Source organism: Leptosomus discolor, chromosome 13 (genome assembly GCF_034619465.1).
Source record: "Leptosomus discolor isolate bLepDis1 chromosome 13, bLepDis1.hap2, whole genome shotgun sequence".
NCBI lineage: Eukaryota > Metazoa > Chordata > Aves > Leptosomiformes > Leptosomidae > Leptosomus > Leptosomus discolor.
Window position 1 is genome coordinate 7,408,994 of NC_141403.1, and position 27,025 is coordinate 7,436,018.

At 36.8% G+C, this 27,025-nt stretch overlaps 1 protein-coding gene across 1 annotated transcript in view; it reads left to right on the plus strand.

Moving 5' to 3' along the window:
- The window catches only part of RP1 (RP1 axonemal microtubule associated), a 165,028-nt gene that overhangs the window by 104,259 nt on the left and 33,744 nt on the right, over nt 1-27,025 (plus strand). Inside the window, exons 37-44 of the mRNA XM_086472701.1 lie at nt 5,541-5,692; nt 8,452-8,530; nt 10,094-10,225; nt 10,714-10,895; nt 11,929-12,015; nt 15,731-15,863; nt 17,211-17,350; nt 22,500-22,752. Of these exons, the coding sequence (XP_086328827.1) occupies nt 5,541-5,692; nt 8,452-8,530; nt 10,094-10,225; nt 10,714-10,895; nt 11,929-12,015; nt 15,731-15,863; nt 17,211-17,350; nt 22,500-22,752 (1,158 nt within the window). The remainder of the gene's footprint in view (nt 1-5,540; nt 5,693-8,451; nt 8,531-10,093; nt 10,226-10,713; nt 10,896-11,928; nt 12,016-15,730; nt 15,864-17,210; nt 17,351-22,499; nt 22,753-27,025) is intronic.

Genomic DNA, 27,025 nt, shown 5'->3' on the forward strand with positions numbered 1-27,025 from the left:
ATTTGGCTTCTTTCGTGTTAGATGATGTTCCAGTTTTAGCTCTTGATTATTTGTTATCTCTTCAAATTAATGTCAGCTGAAGATATGTATAAAATATCACCTACTGTGTGATATTACCCAAATCTTCCTATTCATGAAGAAACATATGTGACCTAGAAACACAATGCATTTGTTAAGAATGAAAGAATTGCAAAGACTCTGACCAAAAAAACCCCCAAAGATAGACTTTTTGAAAAGTGTTACAATTAGCCGGCAGAGAGATATTGAAGAATTTTGGTTGCACTAATGTTTTCTTGATGTTGATGAGAAATTTATGGCACAGCAAGTAATATTCCACAAAGATATATATTAAATTGCATGTTTCTCTGCTGTTAGAAACACATGTGAATGGTACGATGCCAGAGAGATAATAAAGTGGTTTCTTGTGACCCTCAGTATATGGAGAGGAACATCCAATTGCATGCTGATAACTTGATCACTAGCTATTTAAGAACAGCCTTCCCATCTACCCAGCTCATTAGAATAAAGAGGATTGATGGGGATAGTAAAGATCATATATTGAAGCTTTTAGTGACAGTTAAGAGGTTTATTGCTAGAGGGTATAGTACAAAGAGTGTTCTGCTTAAACAGACACTAATAGAAAAAGATGGAAGCAGCCCAGAAAAGGGAATAAAATATTTCATGTGAATTTTGGCATGCTATTCTCTAAGGAGATTTTCCCAAATATTTCATCCCATTTAAAAGTTGAAACTTGAACAAATAAAACACTGAAGACCTTTTAAATCTCTGGTTTTGTGCAGGGTTGCATTATTTTAAACAATTAGTAGCCTGGTATTTGTTTATTGAAAAAATCTTATGATTTTAGGGTTTTGATGTGCCAGATCCAAACCAGCACGGGATGTTGGATGTCGTATAGGCAGGATGTACAATCATGAATATAGTAAATCTAAAGTTTGTTTAAAAGCTCTATTTCCCCAATTTATTTATGAAAAAAAATGGGGAAGATTTTAGGTGTTGGTAATTTTTTTCTGAATTCAAAACTGCTAAATGTTTAGCTACATATAAAAAATTCAGAAATTCAGACAAAACCATCTTCTAGAATACACCCCTCAAAGTCTCTATTATGCTAAGAACCAAATGAACAGCATTATCCTGATTTGTAAAGCAATTCAGTTTTGAGGTATATTAGAAAACCTTAACTAGGTGGGTTTTTTTTGGAAAATTTCTGGGAAAAAGAGGTATATGTACTCTCCTTCAAAAACTATTCCATAGATGGGTAATATCTACTAACCTAGGACGTTTCCCACAAACCATCTCTGGCGTCCAGTGATCTACAACTGGAAGTGTTAATATAAGTTTTATTTTTTGCAGCCTCAATACTAATTCAGTCTGATATTTCTGTCAGCTGAAATACAGCACCCGACCCTGCCCCATTTGCAGCCTCATCCCCATCATCTTATCTTTCCATGGAGAACCTGATAAGCTACAGAGCAGAGCAGTAAGAGAAAAGGTCTTGAGAGCTCCAACAGGAGGACATTGGATAGTTCGGTTCCTCCTCCCCAGCTTTTCTTACAGTTTTCCCCCCATTGGAAAAGTTACCTGCATTGCCTGATTTCACTACAAAGCTAAAATCACAATGGTGTAAAAGGTTTAACTATACCTCTGACATTCAGAAAGGATGTGTTTGTATCATTTAAACTGTTCACCCTTGAAAGGCTATTGAGAGTTCTGTGGGCAAATGTTACTGAATTATCACAATAAATGATATCTGAATACATAGCACACAGTAAATTCAACAACAATAAAAAGGCAAATTCAAAGCAACGCCTTCTGGTTTTAATTCTTGGTTTTTTTCCCCTTTTTAATGAGCATTAGGAGATCACTTTCAGTTTCGCACCATGTTGGCTCACATCTGAAATAGAACTTTTCTGAACAGGATTGGGGAGAAAGGAAGACTGGCAAGGTTGAACAGGACATCTTATTTTAGTAGATTTTTGTTGTTGGGGTATGCTATTCATCTGATAGTCAGAATGGTCCCAAACTCACCCTAAAAACTTTTACCCAATTTCCCAGCATCTCTTTTGTGTTATGCCTTCCTTCGAAGGGGTTATTTTGTATATTTTTATTTCACTTATATGGTGGAAGTCCTTTCTCTGATCAAAACTTTTGAAAACTAATGGGCAATAATTGCTGTGACTACATCAAGCTTTAAATTATGCATCAATAGATTCAGCAGATTCAGCTGAAAATCCTGACTCAGCAAAAAGATTAGACATCTTTCTAATTTTCAGTGTGTATCTTGTTTGAATACTACTCGTGTGGTTAAAGCTAAGCTCGTGATTAAGTATATTAATGGTTCTGGGCAAAAGCAGTAAAGATGTTTGTAAGCACTGTGATTTCTAATCTACCCTACATGAGCGAACAGATCTGTGGACCAAACTCTTCTGATGTTCATGCAAGCAGCCTTTCGACTTCAGTGACTGCTTATGTGACCAAGGTAGACAGGCAAGGCAACACGTGAGATGAATAACACAGACTCTTACCTCCATAGCCTAACTCCTCTAAAAGCAGAAGTGCCATTGCCTAAACGGCAAAGTCACCTGGAGATCTCAGGTACTTTCAACTATCTGGATCTCCAGCAAGAGCAAGTCTGTAGCTACGCTGCCTTTAGTGCAGCTCTGCTGTCTTTCACCTGGCAGAGCATACTTAACTGCCTTGAAGAAAGCGATGTGATACATTAGGGCTGCAGTCTGCGAAAACTCTTGGTTTACTTCTTATCTTCAAACAGCAGTGATGCCATCAATTGCAAGTACTTTCCCAGTTCTTGATTTAATGATTAAAAAAAAAATATCACAGGGAAGTCTCTGAAGAATAGTAAATAGTTGCTGCAATGAAATTACTTTTTGAAAACAGATTTTCTCAGGCATCATCCCCACATAGTAAAAGATGAAGAGAAACAAGGACATTTCAGAGTTTATTGCAATGAGCACACCTTTATTAATGGACTGATACAGCCCTTATGATTTAATGAATCCTTTTAGATATTAATTTTTCAATCAGTATGCAAACCCGCCCTTTAGAACCCATGTTCCAGTTGTGTGACCTTTTTATTTTAGACATATAAAGAATCAGCTATATAAGATGTCACAATATTTGAATTCAGGCCTTTTGATTATAACACTCAATATGAATAGCACCAACTTGTGAAAAGAGCTGTAAGAAAAGCTTAAAAATAAATATCCTCAGAACACTTTTTTTTTTTTTCCTCCCTGTTTTCCTATCACCTACGCATGAAAGTAAATGACAGCCTTTGCTTCTGGATTCTAACAATCATTCTCAAACCTACCAGAAATTTATCATAATTATATCTTTTTAAAGGATGTACAGTTTGGTTAAACTGGGTCATTTCTATCTTGGAATAAATTTGATTCAAGAAGCAAACTGTACTGAAAATATCAGATGTTTCCAGGATGTATACTTAGATATTTGTGTATCCTGTGATGCATTTTAGATTGAAATATGTATTTCAGACTTGAATAATGTTTATTTCAGTGCTCCCTGCCTTATATTGTCGATTATGAGACTGAAAGTGCTTCTTAGAGTGCCCTTGGTTTCATGTCTGTCTAAAGCACCTTTTCCCTTTTCACACATGTGTTTCCTGGGAAAGCAGACATCCTACAGCGAGCCCTGTCCCAGCTGGGGACAAGTGGCAGAGTGAGGCTGGAAGACTTTCCCCAGCATGTAGCTGTCACGCAGTCTAGATGTTGTCTATGTCTGCTTTACTGTGCCAGTGATGAAGGCTGGGGGAGTTGGGGTTGAATAGTTTGGAGTAGCCAAAGGTAGCTCAGTCCTTGTAAAATGATGGATTTTAAGGGTGCTCAGTCCTTAAAAAAAAAAAAAAAAAAAGAAAAAAAGAAAAATCAATCCTGAAGCTTGTGACAAAAAAGTTCAAGAGATAACATTCATTCTTGAATACATTCTTGGAACACATGCATTGCTTATTACCCAGGTCCCAAATGTGACTTTGCATTTTATGGTGGACAAAAATACTTTCCTCCTCCTGAAAAATATTAGAAAGGTGTGTTTTACAAACCTGTGTTGCTGCGAGAGAACAGCTTTTCTTCTTAGGCCGAAGTAATGATGCTTGTGGTTGGAAGCAGAGGAACTTTCAGACCATCTAAGTTTAGACTCCTAACTTTTAGTGCTGTCCCCAGAATATGTGGGAACCCATCATAGGTGTTTTCTACACCACCTGCCTTACCCTTCTGGCTACATAAGGAGCATATTCCCAATACAGCCACCGAAGTTAGATTCCTAAAGCAACAACACCAGCATTATACAAACGAGCACAGATTTATTGCAATCCGAGTAAGTGCCAGACCTACAACACTAGGAGAGAAAAAAAACAACCCCCCAAAAACCCACTTCTTATTTTTTCCTTGGCTCCTCCTTGTTAAAATGATGCAAATAACCAAGAATATTAAGATTGTGACCTGTTTCTGTTTAAGTGTTTCCTTGTTTCCATGATAAACTCAGGGGCTAAAATAGGTCATTTAAAAAATGAACATGAGAGTTTTCCACGAAGTGTCTTCAGAATTAATGCAATCTGGTCTCATCTGCATCACTCCCCTGTGTATTATGTCAGAAGGAGGCAAGGAAGCAGAAGCCCCACGTAGTGGCCACAGGTGTCTCCTCTAGTCACTATACTACGACCACAGTTGGGAAGATCAGGAACACTTTACCTCAAACTGAAATTTCACTTTGCTGATCTGTATTTGTAGGTCATTATATAGTACCATGGGAGGTTCTCTGGAGACTGACAGAAAATGTGAGGAGATTTTTCTATTTATGTATTAAAGCTGATGTTGAAAGAATTTTTAATTAATTATTTCTGTTTCACATTAACATGTTTTAACTCAGTAACATGGTAATAGTGTTATGGTCTGACTGGTGAGAAAGCTTGATGGTCCTGACGTGTTCATTCATTGGAAGATAATTACATGAGTTTAAGGCTTAAGACAATCAGGTCCCAGTGTTTTTCTAAGCCACTCTATAACTGTAAACTCCCATTTCATTTCAAGGAGAAACTAATAGACAGACAGGGAAGGAAGAAACAGAGAAATATGAGTAAATAGTCTTAGAAAGCAGAGCTTAGACTATCCAAAGAGCACATAAACATGAAGTGTTTCTTAGAAAGGGATTCCCTGCCTTTGGGGGGAAGGAAGCAGTACGTAGGAGATCCTGTGCCCCAAGCGGCAGCCAGTAGTGCTGATTTTCTGGGAGCAGTGTCCGAGCAGAAAAAATCTGTATTCTGCAGATTGCCAAACAGGGAGTTATGCAGCAGGAATGTGTTTTGGATATGTCTGTCACCAGGACTGGAGAGGCCTATACTCCTTGTTCTGTGGCACAGTATGGGATTCAGATGACATTTGCAATGGTTCCTACCAGGAGTTGGTATGTAATGCAGGGGTTGGGCAAGAAGGCAAGGAACGTTTTTCTCCTGCTGACTTTTTGTTTCTGTATTTGTATTTTTTCTGAAGTTGTGGAATATGCAATCCATTTGCACACGGGAGACTTGAAGAAAGCAGATGCCACTGGTGAGGCTTATCTTTGTATACAAGGAGAAAAGAGTGACTCGGGGAAACGATGGCTTAACTCGCGAAACAGCCTGATCGCCTTCGCTAAGGGGCAGGTAAAACAATGAGGAAAAGTGTAACTGAATCTATGAGTGTCTTTTTGTTAAAACATGCATTGACGTAAAGCCTTTCATGGACAGAGTATCAAAAATACTCATGTTTTATGCTCCATATAGACGTAATTTTCTCTTGTAACCAAGAGGTTATTGTTTCCATCGGTGAAGTGTTTCTTTTAAGCATCAACATTGGCATTGCGCAACAGTGAAACTGTTCAGTTGATGGAATAGTTTTGAATTGCACTAAATATGCTCTAAATGTTCTATTTTAATATTTCAGTCTTTTAAGGCCAGGGAGGTACCAGTGCTTTGTTAAAATATGCCTGATTGATAAAACTGATAACGTTTCTGTAGGATATCTTGCCTTTGTACCTGTTTTAGACCTTGACATTTTCTTGTTAACTTTCCTGAACACTAATGTCAGTGTTCCAAGCAGAGTTTTATTTTTTCGTGTTTCCAATTCTTCCACCCACTTACTGCTTTCAGACATGGTAAACATATTTTTGCTTCTTGAGGCTTAAAGGGCTTTTCCTGGAAGAGTAATTCCTGGAGTGGTTATTGGCATAAGAACAAAGCAACTAAAACAAATTTCAGATCAAAAGGAAATATCTATTTCAGATCAAAAGGAAATGTCTGGCTGATACTTTACTAGACACTACTGTTTGTTCTGACTTTAGGTTTGGAAGACTTTTTTTTATTTTTGTGGTAAGGGAATCATAAAACCATTGCAAAGTACATAAGAATCTTCTTTTGGGGAGGGCAGGAGAGATTATTTCATTATTGCCAGACAACCCAGATTAGTTTGTTTTCTGATCTAGAAATCTAGAGAAATCTGCTTGGAACATGCTTCATTTATTCTTTAAACGTTCCTCTCTTTATTTTAACTCCTCTTTTTTTCACTTCTAAAGATTCTAGAAGGTGCAATGGGTTTTGTACGAAAACCAAAATAAATCTTTGTTAGTCATTATGTCCTCTGTATTCCTATATTTTCTTTCTCCGTTGTGGAAGAGAATATGTGTACCCAAAGTCTTGTTCGTCAAGAACTGATCAAGCTGCTAGCAGCTCAGACTTCACCAAAAAAGTCTGAAAATAATAATGGCAGGATAGTAGGGCTTATCTGGCTTTAAGGAAATTTTGTAGATTAATCTTTTCGGTAATACAGATAATAGTTATATACAATGCATCTTAAAAATAATAACTCGAAGAAATCTGAACAGCAAGGCTGCTTGCTACAATGGGTAAGGTATCAGTACAGACTGAAAGAGGGAAAGAGCTTTCTTTTCTTTTTTTTTTTTTAGTTTGTATTTTGTAAGAATGTATGTTAAATTTTCTTTAAGAATAAAACTTACAGAGAAAAATATGTGGACAATACAACTGACTTCTGTGAATACTCACCCCAGTGGAAACGCAACTCATCTGCAAAATCACAAGGTTTTTTTCTGTACAATCTAGATTCTATGGCAGTCTTTGAATGGGCCTGTTCAGGAGGCTAAATCCTTTGTCTGAAATTCTGAAGGGCTTTTATATATTGTGGGCTATAGCACCATGATCTTCTTATAGAAAACTTTTTAAGTAACAACTGTTTTCTGTACTCTAACCTGCCCTCAAATGCCTAATTCTCTGTTCTTAGCCTTTGCTCTTTTTTTCTAGGTTACTGTTGTGATCAATATGGTTCTTGCAGGTAGCATGGATTTTAAATGTCATTGTACTTGGCAACAAGTATGGGAACAATAAAACATTTTTACTGTTTGTTTTCAAACCCCCAAATTGGTCCCCAACTTTTGTCTTCAAATTGCATATTTAGCCCAACCTTTCCAAGACAACTGCTTCTGTCTACAGCAGGATAGCTCATGAAGTCACAAGAAATAAATCAGTCTAACTCGTGGAGATTTTATTCCCCAGCTGGTTTCCCAAAAGAGTAAATCAATCCATTCACAAACAGTATGTTTCCAAACCTCATTTCTTCAGGCCCAGTTCAAAAAAGCCAACAAATACACAGTTTAAGCAATGTGTGTCCCCAGTGTCAGTGTGCACGCTTGTGTGAGCTTTCCCATTGATTATGAGGGAAGATGACTGCACAAAGAAGATGACAAACACATATATGTAAGAAGGTGACTATACTATGGAGATTTACAGCAGGGAAAAAAGGAAAGATTCCATGAGGTCTATTCATCACACAAGTCTGTTGATGTGGAAAATTTGATCTATTATGAGGTTTCAATGAAAAATCCTTATCCCAATAGCACAGTGATGGAAACCTTCCCAGATACTTCATTTCCATTTACCTGCCTAATTCCTACTAAATTAGCTGTGAATTTCAGTAAAAATGAAATTGATCCAGATTTTCAGAATTATTAGAGGCCTATTGTTCATAAATTTCATTGGGAATTAGGTTCTGGATCAAAGTAGCTTTCAACATAAGTAGTAGTTGATCTGATTTGGTTATTTCAATCCATGAAGGTACTAGAAATCAGCACTTTATTGCTAGTGTGAGTATCTGGTGTTTCCAAAAGTAGTTCCTATAAAATACAGAAACATTTTGAAATTCATAATTCATAATATTAACTGGATCAGAAAATATCAGTTATAGCATGCCATGTTCAATTATGACTTCAAAGGCAACGGAATAACAAGATAAATTTGCTTCCCTTGAGATACAAAGCAATGACCAGACACACAAGGCTAAACTGATCAATATTCAAAAGCAGATACATATGAAGTTTAACAAAAATATCAGTTTGATTATTTTCATATCGCAGGTGGATGTTTTCAAAATCAAAGCAGTATACCTTGGCAAGTTGAACCAAATTCTTGTTGGATTTAAGAGCCTAAAAAAAGGTCAGCAATTTTTTCACTTAATATATAGTAATAATAATGTAGATTATCAGATTTAGGAGATCCTAGAGCTTCAGAAACATCTTAACTTTAAGCTTAAATACCACAAGTGCTTTGGAAAAAGTTCTAGAAAATTTGAAATTACTCTCCATTTTCTGCTGTTCATTATTTCTGTTGGACTGTACAAGTATTCAGCTTGATTTTACTTAAATGTGCAAAGGATTCCTAGAAATGTCGTGACGATGTACAATAGTAAAATTATATCTGAAACTTTTCTCCATAAAAGCTTTTGTTTTTCAGGAAACAAAATGACATCATGCTTTTGCAAATTTTGTCATTTTTTTCCTTCCTCTCAATTTTTAGATGGTGGAAATTTTCATTTTAAAAGAGAAATTTTTTTCAGATCTAAATGCTTCTACGTAAAGATAAGAACAGAAAATCAGCTCATCATATTGGGAAGAGGAACATGGAAGAAAGGCTGTTCTGGCCTCATAGCTCTTTTTCTTCTAACCCATGAGAAACATGTTCTTTTTTAAGGGATTCTGCGTATGTGAGGTTGAGTGGCAGATAAAAAGGCTGCACTTCCTGCAGCATTTTTTTTTTTTGTCCTCCTTCTGACTCCACAGCAGCTGTTGGAGTTAAAGAAAACTGCTTACTTCTTAAAAATAAATGGCAACAGCAAGGAGCCTCTTGAATTCCTGTTTTCTTCAATACTTTGGCTACAATTTGTCCCACTGTTTTTTAGAGGCAACAGAACAGAGATTCTATAGATATCCTACTTCTGCAGATAATGTTGATAATGGAGATAAGGGATTGTTCCAGAGCTGGATGAGCTGAGTCTCTTTTTCTTTTATCTTTATCAAAAAAACAGAGCTATAAGATGACTCTGTAGGTTAAATTCAGACTCAGAAAAACTGATTTGGAGACTATTTCCCATATATTTCCTAGATGGTAACATTAAAATTAATTATCAAACTTTCATGGACTTCACCAAGACTTGGAGTATAACCAAGTTTACCAAGATCTGAGTCTTCAAACATTTCATTTCCAGAGAATCAACACAGTGGTCTCAATCAAGAGAAAACCTTCAGCTGAAGTTAGTGCAGTATTAGATAGCGCAGAACCTCATCAGAAAAAAAGTTGTGTGTTGAGTGGATTTTCTGATGGTTAATGTGGTAGGAACCCTGATAATTTTTCCTTTAGGACATTGATAATGTAATTTCCTATGGGGGCCTTCTTGTGTATAGAGATCTCGTAGAGAAGCTTTTCCACCCTTTGGGACACTAATAGATCATTAAATCAAATCTATCCCTGTGTTTAATTTCACAAAATCTGTAAAAATTTTAAGACTTCTTCACTTTGTCAAATATTTTGGACTGTAGGGGAACAGGCAGAAACACATATAGTTATAGACAATATATTTTCAAAAGTCTTATTTCCTTAAGAAGTAAGGCAAAAAAAAAAAAATTATTGATTTTCTAAAGATAGAAACTTATGACTGCATACACAGAACATTTTGTTGCTTAAAAGGTATAAATTAATAATGTCCTGTTTATTTTCAATCAGATGAGTGGTTCTTGGAAAAAATTGTTGTAAAAGAAGTCCTCTACCCTTTTTCTGCACATGTTTTTGTTCACAATGACTGGATCAATAAACGCTCCAAGAAAGATTTTGTAGAAGTGGCAATTCCGCTCAAAGGTAATACCAGCAGAAATGTCCTTCGTTTGCATGAATCACTACTGCATGGCAAAGCAGAACAGAACCAGTACCAGGTTACTTCACAATACAGGCTGAACTGAGTACTGGTACCCCAATGGTGAGGGGCAGGGGCCTGGGCCAAGGTGAATCAAGCCTTCTGTAAACAAGGAGGAAGAATGGGATGGAGAAGATGGAAATGGCAGTATTGAAAGAAGCTCCTCTGGCAGCACCTTTCCTATCCTTATAACAATGCAGAGAAGGAGACGCATGCCCCCTGCACGAGTGTGACATGGATTCATGAAGCAGCTGGCCTGGATTTCTACACCTCCACATGAGGCTAAAATGAGCAATGAGGGTTTTGCAGCTTTGTTCCCTGACGTGCCTATGCTAGATCCAGCACTACCAGACAATGTGATCGTGTATCTTTTGGCTTATACAGCATCATAACTTAGACACAGGCTCTGAATATATGTTTGTCTTCATTGCAGAAACATCCGTGACACCTCTTCTCGCAAAAAATTTTGATACTAAAAGCAGAGGACAATGGCAAACGTGGGTGCACTGTACCCAAGTACCAGAAGATGTTCCTGATATTCAAGTTGTTGTATTTGGAAGAAAAGGGAAATCTCCTGCACAGAAAGTTCAGAATCTGAATGATAATCCATTTTTGGTTGGTTTCTGTTTTATTTCACACGAATCTTACCACATAGTTTCAGTAAAGTAAGAGTTGTAGCCAATGTATGTGAAGTTGTGGAGGATGATTTTTTGTTTGTCAGAGTTAATGTTTATACCTCCATGTCTTAAATAAACAGCACTTGGAGAACTTATCACATATGGGCTAATACATATCACTTAGGAAAGCTCTCTTGAGCAAATGCCAACTTTGACATGAAAAGCCTCATTAACTTTGCGTTAAGACTAGTAGGCCTTAACAGTAAGGCAATAAATAATGAAGCTATTCCATACTTCCCTTACATTCCACTTCTCAAATGTCAACTAATCTGTTTTCATTACTTAGAAGCTGTCTCCCTCTAAAATGAGCTTGGGCCTGGGCAAATATCAATTCTGTAGTTTGCACGTGAATTTAATGGCAGCTTCCAGACAGGTGTGTGAACCGAGGTCACCCCTTTCAAAAGGTTTTTATTCTTAAACATGGGGGGAAAAGTCATTACCCCTCCTTTGCAAAAAGGCAATATAAACATTAGTTGCTTAACTGCTGCAAGATGAAAAGCCACAAGCAGCAGCATATGATACAACTTACAGAAACCAGCCGTCCTTTCTTTTGAGCACTAGAGTAACTGAGAACAGAACCAATAGCCAGGGCTAAAAATCATCTTGAGTTCAAAATTTCTGTTCAAGTTTGAGAATAAAGATGTGATGGTGAGGAGGTAAACAGGAAAGTGGAAAGACTAGTAATATGAATTTGGCTTGGAAATATAGAATCAATCGTGCATTTCCTTGCTTTTCGTATGTTGGCCTAGACTCTGCAGCAATTCTCCCAGTTAAAAATAAACATAAATTATGATACAAATGGGAGTCCAAATTAACTTGCAATCTTAATAGGACTTCCTCACCCTAACATTAATGTCCTCGACTAGTATTTTTACCTATTTTATTTATCTTTTTACCTGGGCCTAAAGTATGTCATCCAAATTGTTACATGCAACATATGGTTAATTTCTTTTTCTTTATTTTTCTAACAGTTGACTGTTGGTGATATTGGAGATATAACGAAAGTTTCCTTTGTGTTATCTGGTCCATGCTTGGGAAGAGGAATTAAACTTCACAAGGTATTCCAAATACATTGCATACAAACTTGTAATATTCTTCATAATACCGATAAATATCTTTTGTTGAGAGACAGGCTGTTAGCTTCGCTTTACACCACGCTAGCAAGGCCACGCACCTTTTGGCTCAGTTACCTGGTATCTGCAGGTGACTGCCTACAGCTTCCAGCTCTCTCTGTGGGCAGATCTACCTCGTTTGCGCCTGCTGAAGTGTGTACAGCTCTACCTATTCACTGACGTGCAGATCCATTCTGCATAGCTCATCATGACATGGAAGGCAGTGTTTTCTGCTGATGTTAGGAAATGTTAATCCCTGCATGGAAATACCGATAATCTCCTGACACAGAGCAACCTACTTGTGGAAACCAATTAAGCTGATACTTTAGTATTTATTCATTACAACACGGTCATCAGTGGGCCTTTAACATCTGATTGTAGTTTAAGATGTGTTTAAGATCTCCCATAAAAAGGGATGGAGGAATGACTTAATGCTGTCAATCTTATAATTCAACCAGATTTTAAATGTATACCTTTCCCCAGGGCGGGTAGGAAGATTGAATAGAATGGTGTTGGGCCTGATAATACTTGGGCTTTGGGGAAATACTTCAACTTGAAGGTTAATGCAAGGAAAAATGGTATCGATGAGCTCTTCCTGTAGGCAAGGGCCTAAAAAGCATTGTGGACATAGCATTAAATTATTCTGAAGTTAGTAGAAGAATATTTTTCCGAACTGGGCCACACAGTACCTTAACCCTACAATGGATTTAAAAGATCAAAAGGTGATTCCCTAAATGAATAAATGGTCCAGAAACTGTTCTGATGGAAAATGATAGAGATATCTGCATTCTGGGCTAAAATTTGAGTGGGTTTATGGTACCCACAGGAACATTAAGTCTGAGTTTATGAGCTCCTCTGAGGACAGAGGAGGAGTTTAGCTTCTTTGTATTTTCTCCCCAAATGCGTTGTCAGCTAATTTCGTAGTCTCAGTTTGCGCTACGAGAATGAATAGGTAAGCAAAACTAATTTCTCATTTTAAATATGCATCTCCAGGCCATTTGATAAAACATTCTAAAAAGGTGTTGACCCTGCCCTCACTATATCCATTGTGCGATTATGTAACACAAGATTTCAGCCTCCAGAACTGGTGGCTCAAAACATGGCAGAAAATTCATAAACGTAACAGTTCGTTTTCTGCTTTCTTTTCAAAGACAACCTTCTACAAATGGCTAAGTGATTTTTGTTCATACTTTTAAGCACTTCAAAAGTTATTTAATAGTTGGTTTATTAGTAGCTATAAATTGTTACAACCTACAAGTCAGTAGGTTGCTCTAGACCTATGTAGTCTCTTCTACTGGTGCACTTACAACCCACAACATAAGCCACAATAACATACACTGCTTGTGCCAGTAATATGCCTATAATGTCTATTACTCATTTATTAGTCTGTTTATAAATTATTTATACATGGCAGCATAATCTAAAATGTAACAAGTTGATTTTGTTTTAATAGGACTCTTAGGGTGCAGTAAAAAATAAAGGCGCTGTACAGAAATAGAAAGCCTACAGGAGGCAGTCACCATGTGTAAGCTCACTATGAATCAGTGGCCAAACCCAGCCCCGACTGAAAAGAATGTCCTTCCTTGCTTTCTCCTTAAGTGAAAGAAGTAATAGCCAAAGTTTCAGAAATTCCACAAAAACACAGATTACAGGTGAAACTGCAAAGGCTAAAAAAGGAGATAAAATCCCTACGTTCCTTTTGCTGAACTGAGAATTCAGAAACTCTCTATTCTGGTGTTTACAGCAGCTTCAGAGTACCAGAGTTTTTCCTGTTCATCTCCTATGTTTTCCTGCACACTTCTGTAGAAAATGATATAACCTTAGCTAAAATGTATTTTCTGTAACTTTCGAAAATTTATGTACTGTAGAATGAGTAGCTTTTTCTTGTTGAAAAATAGTTTCTGGCCTTTCCAAAATAAAATACAAAATCATTTCTACTTTCATATAGAATACAGAAACACTGTATGATTTGGAGATAAAGTTCACACTTAGATGGAATCTAACAACTAAGAAGAATTTGTGAAGTACACTTGTTTTTAAGGCCAAAGTCTGCATAAATTTACACATCTCATTTTTATGAAGCCAGTTTCTGCAGGTCATCTGCCTGCATATGCAGGTAACCCTTAGTCCGATTTTAATACAGACAGGAGTTTGTGATACTTATTGATATTTAGTTAGGGATGTTTATATTGACAGAAGTTAGGGAGGCTATTTTTGTATGAAAAGAAGTTGGACATTTAGTGTGAGAAAAATCAATTATTGCAAGTGCAAAAAGTGGGTAAACAACTGGCTGCAATTTTAGTGGAATTTAATACCATCGAAAGAAAAACACTGTTTATTCAAGTACTTAATGGTTTAATTCTGGAAATGGTTGTGAGGAGTTGTTTGCTTTCCTCTGGAAGCCTTGTGCCTGATCTTGTGAAGCACTGGGCACAAAGCGTAAGCAGCAATGGAAAATGTTCAGTTGCTGCGTTTCTAGGAACCCAGAGACAAGATAGTCTGACAAAATTTTTAAGAGTGCAACTGCCAAAATTAATAATTTAAATTATGCAGTTCAATTATATAGATATTTCTGCATTTCACAGCTTGCACTTGTAGTCTGTAAGGAAATCTGAACATGGGCTGTCCAAACAGTGGTATGTGTACCCTGTCCAATGAGCCACAAACTTTCATTGCTGCCACCGGTGTCAGTAGTGGTAATAAGTAACCACAGCCATTTTGGAAACCTCTGCCTAAGAATTTGAATTACTTAATGCCATAATGAAATTAAGTTTTTCTTTCATTTTTCTTAGTTTTTAATGTCTTGTATATAATATTTCTATACAAAGTGATTCTAAAGGCTGAAGAAACCATTTCTGCGAACTCATAGTCATTAGCTGTGTATCAAGTCCAATCCTGCAAATAATAATTACTAGAAATGTTTCCACAAATGCTTGATAGTCTGTCATCCTGTATTTTGTAACCCGACCTAGGCTAAATCTCACGATCTGAGCTGCCCTCCTGTGACTCTGATCTCCACATTGACTTTCTCGGTAGCTAGGATAGGCGGGCTCCCAAGGCTGCCCTTCCTCCATTGATTTGGAGCTTCCAAGTTCATAAATTTGGAACCTAATTTTTTCTGTCTTCACTAAGTATTTAAAGTCAGTTGGAACGAAGCTGAATGTAAGCTCATACTTTCTGATGGAATTCATTCTTCAAATTGCTTATTTCCACTGGGACCCCTGAAGGCCACTGGACACCTATTTCTGCCAACTTTGGAAATCCTAGCTGAGATATAGCAAGTCACATGTAAACAAACAAAAAGCAGAAAACGAATGTTTTTGCAAAACAGGCGTATGCTATTAAGATTGATGTAACTGTATTCATTCATCTGACATTCTGAAATTGCAAGTATATACAGGTCAATTTAATCTGTGTCCTTCATTGGTTCTCTACAAATGGGTGCTATGCCTGTGTCGATACGCAATGAAGAATACACCTATAAACATCAGGCTGCAGAATCAGAGGCTTGCAGCAACTACTGTAGGTCTTATGCAAAATCAGGTGGCTTTCATATAGTGTGTGCCGGCATTAACAACAGGAAGAAGTGCCAGTTTCTGTGGGGATGGAAATAAGAAACAAAATAATTCAGATAAATTAATTTCTTCTTCTGATTCTGCAGCTTCAGCTAAAAGACCTGGACACTAAACAAGAGCTGGGCTTTCACAGTGAAGCCAAATGTGTGTTTGGAGAAGACGGATCTGAGACCGTGACAGAGCTCGCAGCCGTCAGGCCAGACAAGGCACCGCTCAGGGGTAAGCTGCTGAACTAAAAAACAAATACAAGGGCAAATGCACAAAGCTGTGAACTGCCTAATGGGATGAACACAATGGGCAAGACTGCAAAGCATTTTCTATATATATTATAAAAACACTCAAAATTGTCTTTAAAGACACATTCAACATACCTGTGTAAACTGTGAAGGGTCTTTAATAATGTGTATTGTTAAAGCACTTTTTCCTATTTTAAACCAACTGACACGACTCGTTTTCACTAGGCTATGTACCAATTTGAAAGTCTGAAAAATGTGCAAAGCCCAATTAGTGCATTTCTGTTAAAATTTTCAAAAAATTACTGATTTTATACTCGGTAAGGGTCTAAATCACAAATTTTAAAAAGGCATGTGCAAAGTCATAATGACACGAATTACAAAGAGAAAAAAACAACCTTTTTGAGGTTTTCTGCAAGCTCCATTTCTGCCCCAGAAGCTCTGTTTCATTTCATCATTGTATTTAAAATATGATAACATCTTCCCTTTGTTCTGATTACATTTTATAAAATATTTAGAAAAGAATCCTTATTCATTATACCCTACGAACAGAAGTCTTACTTAAAATATTAAAAACTTTTTGCATTTAGTATCTAACTGAAGGCTGGACTGCAAATGGAAATATATCTTAACCGCCTGCTATAACATTTAATTCTTCATAGAGCTTCCAGAACCCATAAAAATAATTCCTCTGTCATGCTGCCTCGAGGAATATGCACTACATGACTCATCAGCCAAAAGTCATGGCAAGCTGTCCTTTGTGGTGAAGAATAATATAACAATGTATATCTGTATAAATAGCTGAGACATTTCTCCTAAACATAGTAATTGATATTGGCCATAATTATCAAAATGACAGACTAAAACAGCATTCAGCTGATCCAGAACAACAAGTGTATTTCATCTGTTATAACCATGTTTTTTCTTTGGTAAAATGTTGTTAGAGTTGATAAATCCTAACTCAATTTAAGACCTCTAATTCCTACAGGAATTCAAGGCTGTTTACAAAGCCTGATAAAATCAGTGTGATTCTTTCAGTTTATTTCTGTGACCACTGGATGAGACTCCAGAACTACAACATTTTCTTTTTCTATAATGTAAGCATGGATTGTTGCATTGATTCATAAAGGGCATTTCATCTCTAATGCTGTACTCTGCTGTTGCGAGGTAGCTAGCAATCTATATGAAACTCAGAGAGAACATTAATGTCAATTACTCTTAACTTCATTCCTTGGTCCTTTTACCTAAAATAAATTGGTTTATAATGTTTGGTAATTACATTGCTAAATAGTCTGATTTAGTAACATCTGGTGTCACTGATTTTTCATGACAGAAGTTCTTTACTCGATCAGTGTTCATACGGGAACGTTGCCTGCATCTGGGACTGATGCAGATGTATTTATCACGGTATTTGGAGAGCAGGGAGACTCCTGCAAAAGGAGACTAAAGCACTCAAATTTTGAAAAAGGACAGGTTAGTACTGAGTTATTTTCCCTACACATTTGCTTAATGTGTTTTTTTATTACTTTCTTCCAATATCATATTTCTTTTCAACCGCCAAATGCAAGCATCGACGTTACACTGTGGTAACCTGTGGAAAAGATGTGTTGCTTCGTATAGATATTTTTCCTGACTTGGGATTACGGTTTAAGAATAGTTCAAGTACCAATAAATTCGAAACCCACAAGCCATCAGTAACTGTTCTTAGAAACTGGAATTGAACCCAATGATATATAGAATTCCATGGCTTAGTTTTCAGATATTTGTGAAGCTGAAATATCATGACTATTTCCTGTGACTGCTCCTTTAAACCCCATTTTTTTAAAAAGATCTGTCCAGATATAGTTTAAAGAGAAATTTAAAAAATGTTAGCTACTGTATATTAATTAATTCATTTATATACAGAATTGCAAACAGGTAAAGCTGCTTGTAAACATACTATGGCTGCTCAAGATAAATCCTAGGAGAGATTTGCTGGTCAGCCTTTGCTGATTACCATATTAACGATTATATCTACACGACATGTTCACACATCCCCTGGACTCAGCCTGAATATGAAAAGATGAGATTTAAAGAGAGCTTTCAATTGATCCTGTACAATAAAGGATGCTCTATGCTTATTTCATACCGTTTCTTAAGATCTCTCTTGGCTGAGATGCCATACTTTCCTAGGCAACCTCTTCCACTGCTTTCCTAGCCTTGCCCTTAAGCAATTCTTCCTTTGTCTGTTTTATGTCAAAATATTTTCTTGAGCTTAGAAACATAGCAACCAGCCATGTCATCCTCGTGTCCCGTAGTCATTGATAATTTTTCTTCCATGAACTTGTGTAAACACTTTTTAAACATATGATGAGGATCCACGGCCTCCTGTGGCAGTATGGACTGCACTTGATCTGCAACCCGTGTAAAACTTCCACATACTTGTTTCATCTGATTTGCCTTCTTTTACTGGAAGACGCAGTGAATGTTTTTTTCCTTGTCACCTTCTCTTTACCATTCTTGCTTTTATAGACCTCTATCCTCTGAGCACTTGTCTTGTCAGTGGATTGTTCATTGTTCCTTGTGTAGAAGAACATCTCTTTAATCATCCTACTTACACTTTTCCTTCTATCTTTTTCTGACTCTTCAGTAATACATTCGCAACCTCTTTAAAAATTTGCCATCACCTCCTCTGCTTCTCTTTTTTCTTCTTTGTCAGAGTTCCGTTAGCTTAGCTCAAGGTACTGTCTGCAGATCACTCTAAATGGACTGTGATACAGCGTGTTCAGCATTCACAGGCAGGACACCTACCTTCATTTTTAAGCTCAGTCACTGGGTCACCTGATGATCCGAATGTATCATTTTACCCTCCTTGTGTCCCTCATTTCCCACTGTAAAATGAAGATAACCAGTAGTTTAGGCAAGAATGAAATGTGTTAAGCATATATATTTCAGTGAAGTTTATTTTCCTTTTCATTTAGTACTAAGGAGAATTAAATGCATATTTTAAAAATATGCTTAATCTCTCCTTTTCACAACAATATCTTAGTGCTAGATTCATGACAGTATTTAGTGCCCTGGCACCTAGTGAAATTACTCTGCACTGGGAGATATTTAATAATTTGACTATAGCCTTCCCACCCAAAGTAATCAGGCATGTTTTTCTTTCTTTTTCTTATAGTCTCTTTAGTCTCTTGCAAGCTTTTTTTATTTTTTTAATTTTTTTTTTTTTAAATAAGGTGTCGTTGTTTGCAGAATCCCGCTGCCTTAGTCCAAACTGTGCTATTAAAATATAGGAAGATGTTTGTGACGTTGATTGCCTGGAGATATTATTAAAAATACAGGTTAATTCTTGGCATTTTTGAGGACAAACGTTTCTAGACAATTATAAGAGCTAATAAAAGACGTAAAGGTACATAGCCAGTGAGCTAATCTGGAAAAGAAGTCTAAAAAGAAATAATTTACATGGCACTTTGAAGCTGGATGTTAATACAGAGTCAGTGACACAGCTGTTAGTGTTAAAGAAATCAGAGCCACTCTTTGAGCAGTAGTGCTGAGTGTCTTCCCAAGCAGATCCTTTGTTTTAGGTGAGCTATTTTTGTACTGTGGACAATGAGAATTTTCTTCAGCTTAGGTATTTTGTGTATTAGTGTTCTGCCTTGTGCAATAGCTTCTTGGGCAGTGAGACGGCAAAATGTTCTGATGATAGTAAGATATTTAAGGCAATAAATATGAAAGTTGGTGGCAGAGACTTCAGAAGGACCTCATGCAGAGTGACTGGGTAATAAAATGGCACATGAAATTCATTGTAGCTAAATGAAAAAGCAGTGGCTGTGAGGGGGAAAGCCCCTTAAATTTGCATGTAAAATGATGGGCTCTGAAAGAGGAAGGTGACCTTAGCATTAGGAGAGCTCTGTAGTGATATCACCCAGTGCTCAGTAGAGATGAAATAAAAGGAAAACAGAATGGATCAATTATTAGGAAAAGGAAAAAAAGCCCCAGCCACCACAAAGTAGAAATTACAGTCACGCCCCCGGGTGAGTTCTCTGGTGTGGATGCGTAGTAGATGCTGTGTTTTGTTCTGATTCACTCCTCTTTAAAAGTGCAAGAATAATGTCAAGTGATATGAAATATCTGCCATACAAGGAGCAACTAAGCAAACAAGTACTGTTTGGCCTGGAAAAGGGATGATGAGAGGAAGGCAGAGGGACATAAGAAATATAAAATGGCATGGAGAAAATGAATAATTCTATTTTCTCATGAAATACAAGGGCTCGAAAGCTTTAGATGAAACCTGCAGGTGGCAGATTCGAAACAAAAGGAGGTCGTTTTTTACACGGTGCATAATTAATGCGTTTTACTTTCTGGCACAAGATGTTGCAGACGGTAAAATGCATGTTGGTGCAAAAAGCCATTGCACATTGTCATGGAAGACAACTTTCCACTGAGGGTTGTTAAGTGCAAAGACACAATCTCTGGCTCAGGAAATCTCTGAGCCACAAATTGCTAAAGCCTGAGAGACTTTATATTCAAGAAGCATCTCTATATGTTTGCCCTGTTTTTCAACTCTTCCCTAGAAATTTGTTATTGGTAGCTGTTGGCAACAGTACACTGGACTAGATGGATCTGCAGTCTGACATACTACCACCAGTCTTACATTCTTTTTACGTAGAAGTAGATTAATAAAAAAGCTGGAATGAGGTTTTTAGTGAGAGTATCTTAAGAATAGAAGGTGAAAAGAAGGGATGTAAAGGGCAAGCTGTCTTGAGAGACAAGATTACATCAGCAATATCCCTGGAAAATATAGAATGGACAGGCACAGAAAACAAAGTTAAGGAAACTTGAGATATGAAAAAAAGGATCTCTCTTGGCTGATAAAGGACTGAATATAAGGAAAAGCTAGTAAGACAGAAAATTGCAAAACAGCATAAGAAAAGAGAGTAAAGCCGATTTAATTACTGCAGAAAGTATGCCTGGTTTATATTTATTTAAGTAATTGTATGTCTAACTTTTTCACCAGTGTAATGGGTTAAATAAACAGAGATTGTAATTTTGCCTAGCTAACACTTTATCTACAACAAGACAGTTTAAATAAAATCCTTTTGGCTTTCATTAACTACACTTCCAGTAGTGTGTTTAATGCAGTTCTCAATGTCTTTATACTGAGGGGGAAAAAAAAAAAAGGAATGTAATGACATCAGTCTAAAGTACATTCTTGCTAATGCCGAGGGAGTAGGCAATTTAATGTATTATTATGAGAATTCATTGATAACAATGGGTGATTATGACCACTGTTGTCTAATGACTGTTAATTATTATCACAAAGAATGAGACTAATGATAGGTCCCTTTTTCAAATGGAGTTAGCTGTAAAGGAAGATGAATATTAGCAATACAGGCTATTTCCTCTAAGTCAAGGGTCATGTAGACTGACAGGAAAATTATATTTGGCTCGGAACTACAAAGAATAAAATTAAAAAGCAATAACTGCTCCCAAAATGTTATTTACACGATGTTCCTCACAGCTAGATCTTATTTTGGGCTACATATGCATTATGTGAAGGGGTACAACTTGCCATGGTAACTGTTTGGGGAGATCGTGGATATAACAAGGTAAGAGGACTGGAAGTCCTAAGGCTGTGATAGGAATAATAACTCTGATGTTTTCTTTTTCTGAGCACATCGTAGAGAATAGTCTGACACAGACAGGAGAATGGGCCAGATGACATAATTCTTTCTAAAAATCATCTCTTCCTTTGCTGCTTTCTGGTCCTCATGCTTTTTCCTGCCTAGTGGCAAATTGGTTGGCAACAAATAAAAATTATAACGTCTGTTTCTACTATCCATCTGGGTTTTTTTTAATGTCACCCACACACATGCCCATGTATCTACCCACCCACTCATATTATCTCTTGCATGGAACACATTAATTTTCTCACACACATAATTTATTCATCCCAACATGCACTAGTGCAGTTGCCATTTAGCTTTTGTTTACTGGTAGCCGTAGCAATATTTAAACAGATGTCTATTTACATCCGAAGAGCACATCAATTCTTGCCTGTATGCGTGCACAGCCTTAGTTATCGTTTCTAAAGTCAGTATCTTCCTTTGTTTGCGTAGCCATCAACAGTGTCAGTACTTCTGCTCAGAGTTGAATAATACGACATTTCCCATTTGAAAAATAGGATGTCTTAGAATATAAAAGACTTTGAAATCTTTAAAAATAAAATGCCTTATCTAAACCGAAGTTCAATTTACTAGGCCTGTCCTGATATTTGAAGTGCTCCCTTTGTTTCAGTTATGAGGGATTCATTGAACTTCAATTTTCATGAGGCTTTTGTAAGTAAATTAATGATCAGAGATTTCTTTCTACCGAAAATAGTGGGATGTTTTTCATAATAGAGCCTGGGATGCAGTGATCATGAACAAGGAAAAATGTACAGATTCAAGGGCCCACTTATTTTCTGAACAGGGTCTCCAAATACGAATGTCGGCCTATAATATCTTTCTTTACTATCAGAAAGGAAGAGATACTTTAGCAGTGAAAGGAATCTGTCTTTCCAAACATAATCTTCTTAAAGATGGATGATAAAATACATGGTTTAATCAGTTTGCTGATCATTTTGCCTTTACCTTCTCAGGTTTGTATCTGTGAAATGAGAGCAGTAGACCTTGGACAGTTAAGCAAAGTGCTTGTTGAGCACCATAATGTGGGTTATGGAGCTGGATGGTACCTGGACTACATTGTCATCCATGAATCAGGCAAGACTGATGGCCAATACGCATTTCTTTGCCAGCAATGGTTAGACAGTGGAGTTGGTGACGCACAGATGGAAAGAATGTTGAAACTTCTTGGAAAAGTCAGGAATGGGACGTTGACAGGAAAGATTCATGGTAAGGTCCAAAATCATCAAAGCTTCTTCCAGGTTTTGTTTTAATTGTAATCAATATTATTTCTCGAGTTACTTTTCAGACTAAAACCAAAATACAGAAATAATACGGCTTAAATGTGAGCTGCATCTCTCACACAAATTGTCTCTTCAAACACTTTCCAGAGCTGGTAAATACAGTTATAATGTTCAGGGAAGAAAGACTAGAGCAGAAGGGAGATACTAAGTGGTGGAGGCAATGAAGGAACTATGTTTTTAGTTGAGGCTAGAAAAAAGCTGAAGCAGAAAGAGGTAGGATGTTCCATATGGCAGTCAATGCAGAGCAGAAGGCTCCTGCAACAGTGATGAAATCGCAAGAAGAGATACAAAAACTCTTTTAGCAGAATGAGATTTTCCCGTATGTTCATATATTTGCAGAAAGCATTTGCTTTTATTTGCACTTTTCTTTTTTACTTACATCAATGGCACAAGTTCTTGCAAACAGTTAGTTGACCTGAACCCAATATCCTATTCAGATTGTTTAATGAAAAAAAAGACCAAAATGCAGGAACAACTTAGACACTGAAACCATGGTAAGTCTTTTGTGCTCTGCCAGGGTACTGGATTGCTTAGCTCTCTCACATGTCTTTTTTGAAGAGGTGTAAAATGTTGGTTTGGGTCCATTTATGAAATCTGAATCAGAACTGGTAGACCAAACTATGTAAATTTAACTAATCTGAAGGTGTTCTATATCAGCAGTTTTGCAAACTGATCTTTATTAATTTCTATGCTCATGGATATTTCATTTTACGCTTAGAGAGCTTTATAACACACACAGTTGCAGACACAGTTAGTAGTGTGTATCTCCATATTTAGCTGCCTGTACTTAGTCCACTAGCAAATATCTTATATGATCTTAGGAAGCAGAAAAATAATGTCACAGAGACAGCAGAAGGACAGAATACCATGGAAATACAAGCACAGGATGAGCAGCTAGCGTAGTGACAGCTTCAATAATAAGAAATAGCTGTATTGCACCACTGCAAGTATTCCAGGTCTCTGAAAAAGTAAATTCCATAGGTGCCCTACATAATCCACAGAGCGAGGCAGGCATCTCCTGAGGGTAATTCAGAGCAGAAGCTCCAGGTTGGTCAGAGTCTGTCACGTCTTTCTTCACTGATAAGATGAAAAGTGCAGAGAAATCTTGCATCCTTGTTTATGCACCTTAATTAGTGTCTGAACATAGCTACATAAAAACTCGCTCCTTCCTCTGTTTCCCCACACATACATAGTCCTCAAAAATCTGAGTGCAGAGTTTCTAATACATTCCAGTCTATGATTTTTAATACCCAGCTCTGTATTTATTGAAAATCAGTTCTGGTCTGGGTGTATAATAACTTTAGAAAGAGTATGACAATTAAGCAGAGAGCCTATAAGGAATGGAGAAATAAAAGACTGATCAGCAAAGAGCACTATGCCTTAGAGGTCGGAAAGTGTATGTATACAATGGGACTTACTAAATGTCAAGCTGAGTCAGATTTTATATAAGAATTAAAACAAATAGTAAAGGTTCTTCACCAATTTACTTATAAAAAGAAGCTGGAAAGATGTGTGACCGTGCCGGAATGATAGAGTGCAGATAAGGTCATGCTGGTAAAATCCCTAAAGAAATAGAAAATTTTATCTTTGTTTTCATTAAGGAACCATAATGTTGGCAAGGGAAGCAAAACCAAAATTACTAATGGGAATGAGGTTATTGGAAATCATGGGAATGAGGTTACTGGAAATCACCAAATCTGAAATGCAAATAGAACTTCGAGTTTCATGTAGTCAAACAGTGACAACCAAAGGAGTCACTAGCCCAGAACATTGAAGGAAATGAGAAACAAAGTGGCAGATCTAGTGGCAAAAACAATTTCACGAAGACAGAAGATATGACTTGAAAATAACAAAAGTAATACCTCCACCTAAAAAGCAGAAAGTGTAATTTAGGTGACTGTAGAGCTGGTAATCAAACACATGTAAAGTTTTATAACGTGTTTTGAAGAAAAGAATAGTTAAGATAATAGAGGAAAATAGGAAATGAGAAGGGATGCATCATGACTTGGACTAAAGATAGATTGTAAAACAAAGTTGATAATCTTGAGAAATATTTTCCAGTCAGAAAAATGTAATGACATCTAATCTCTCTAAGTTTCAGTACCAAATTTTGTTTCTTTACAGGAAATTATTAGGTAGTAATAAGAAAGTGGAAAGTAGCAGTAAAAGGAAGAATTGTAAAGAGCTGAATAACAGAGAATTAATATGCTGATGAAATCTGTTGGTGCTACAAAGCTGAGAGTACAATCAGGAGACAAAGAAGTTGTCTGGTGAACTTTGAGAACTGGATGAAAGCAATGGAACTGAACTCTGTAGCACAAAGCTTGAACACAATTAGGTGTAAACCCAGCTAAATATTTGAGCTCTTAATTCTGACACAGGTTCTTAATTTCCATCGATTTTGGGGAAAAATTAGGAACTAAATAAGAGCGAAGAGTCTAAAATTGTATTGGTTTTGTATCCCCGTGTCTTGTAACAATTTCTGTTACAGGGGTTCATCATCAGGGTACGACTAGGAGAAATACCTGAGAAAAGTGATCGCAGGATAATTTTGGGGGCAGTAACGTGACATGGCTGTGAGTGAGATGGTTGTGACCACACAACGTACGTAGGCATTATCAGTGTAGATCAAAAAGAATTAATGCCACTACGGAGAAACAGGGGTATTTCCTAGGGAACGCTGCATGCAGTTGTGGTCACCCCTGTCCAGAAGGACAGGTTCAAGCTGGAATAGCTGTAAAGACGACATGATGACTGGGAATATGGCAAGCCTTTGTTGTGAAAGGGTGTTGAACAAACGTGACATATTCAGATTAGCAAATTAAATGCTCAAAACGGACACAGTTGTGATCTATCAAATTAATGGTGGCTTACATATCAAGGAGGGAAAAGAGTTATTTAAGCTAATGGACAAAGTTGTCATAAAAATAAATGGGTTTCAGCAGTCTGTTAATGCCATTCTGAGAACATTAAAAGATTTCTGAGAAAGAAAGAATGAATTTTTTAGCATAGCTCTCTTTTAGACTTAACTAAAGAGAAGGAAAGAAGCTCAATGTAGCTGCTTTTAAATTAGATCTTGACAAATTTATCAGAGATTATACAATATAGTTAATGTGTAACAGCAGTGTATGGTACTGTATGATCCAAGAGAGATAGTCCTTCCATTCAGTATTCTTAGGCAGCTACACACTGATAGTTGAAAGGCTTAGCATTTCAGTACTAAAGGGCTAAAAAATCTTGGATCATGTCACATGGGATACGACAAATTTTCATTTTACTTCCATTTTTTCATGGATATCACTGGTTTCATTTATATTTAGTGTTCATAGACATGAAAATGGTAGCTATTTATGATTATCCATAAAGTCGTAACATCTGAAGTTATTTCAGATTCTTTTAAAGATGGTCACTACTAAATTTTTACCTTCACCAAGTCCTGAATTTATGGCACAGATCCTCACCTGATCTAAAGTAATAAAGCTTTATCTGCATCAGTTTATAGTAGCAAATAAAGATTTGCCTGTTGTGGTTAGGAAGCTGGACTTTACAGGACTATGGATATAAACTCAGAAAGTCACTGTTTCCATTAGTCAGAGTAAGCTACTCTGTTTTACAAAAGAGCTGTTTGAAATTATTAAATCCATACTTTGCCTCACTTTGTGCAGACAGAACTAGGTTATCTTAATAAAAAATGCTTAATTCATGCTCAATTCTGTACCAGCCCAGGCAACCAAAGCCTCTCCGTAGGACTCATGATTTTTTAAAATGGAAACCATTATTTTATTGGCCCTGAATTTTCCATATATTCTATTAACATGAATTAAAATATTAAAGTTAGGTAACTCAGCGGGATTTTTTTTTTGATGGCTACAAGTTTCTGATCCTGAAACCTGTCTTGTTGATTGGAGGTTTAACTAAGTATGTGTTCAGTATAGAGTGACAGAGGTTACTCAGGAGCCCACCTGGTATCAGCCTGCAGTCCTTAGGAGCCTTTGAGTGACTGCCCATTCATCCAGAATGTCTGAGACTAAATGCTTCAAACAGGACCTTTAGTTTGAACACGAGCTACCATTCTTTTTCAATATAATTTTGCAAAATTATTTTAAAGTATAACTTCTGGTTTTGAGTGTTTTCTGTGTCCCTAAAGTAGGCAAATCTGTGTGCTGTTCTATAGGACTATTTTTAATCTCTCAGCAAAC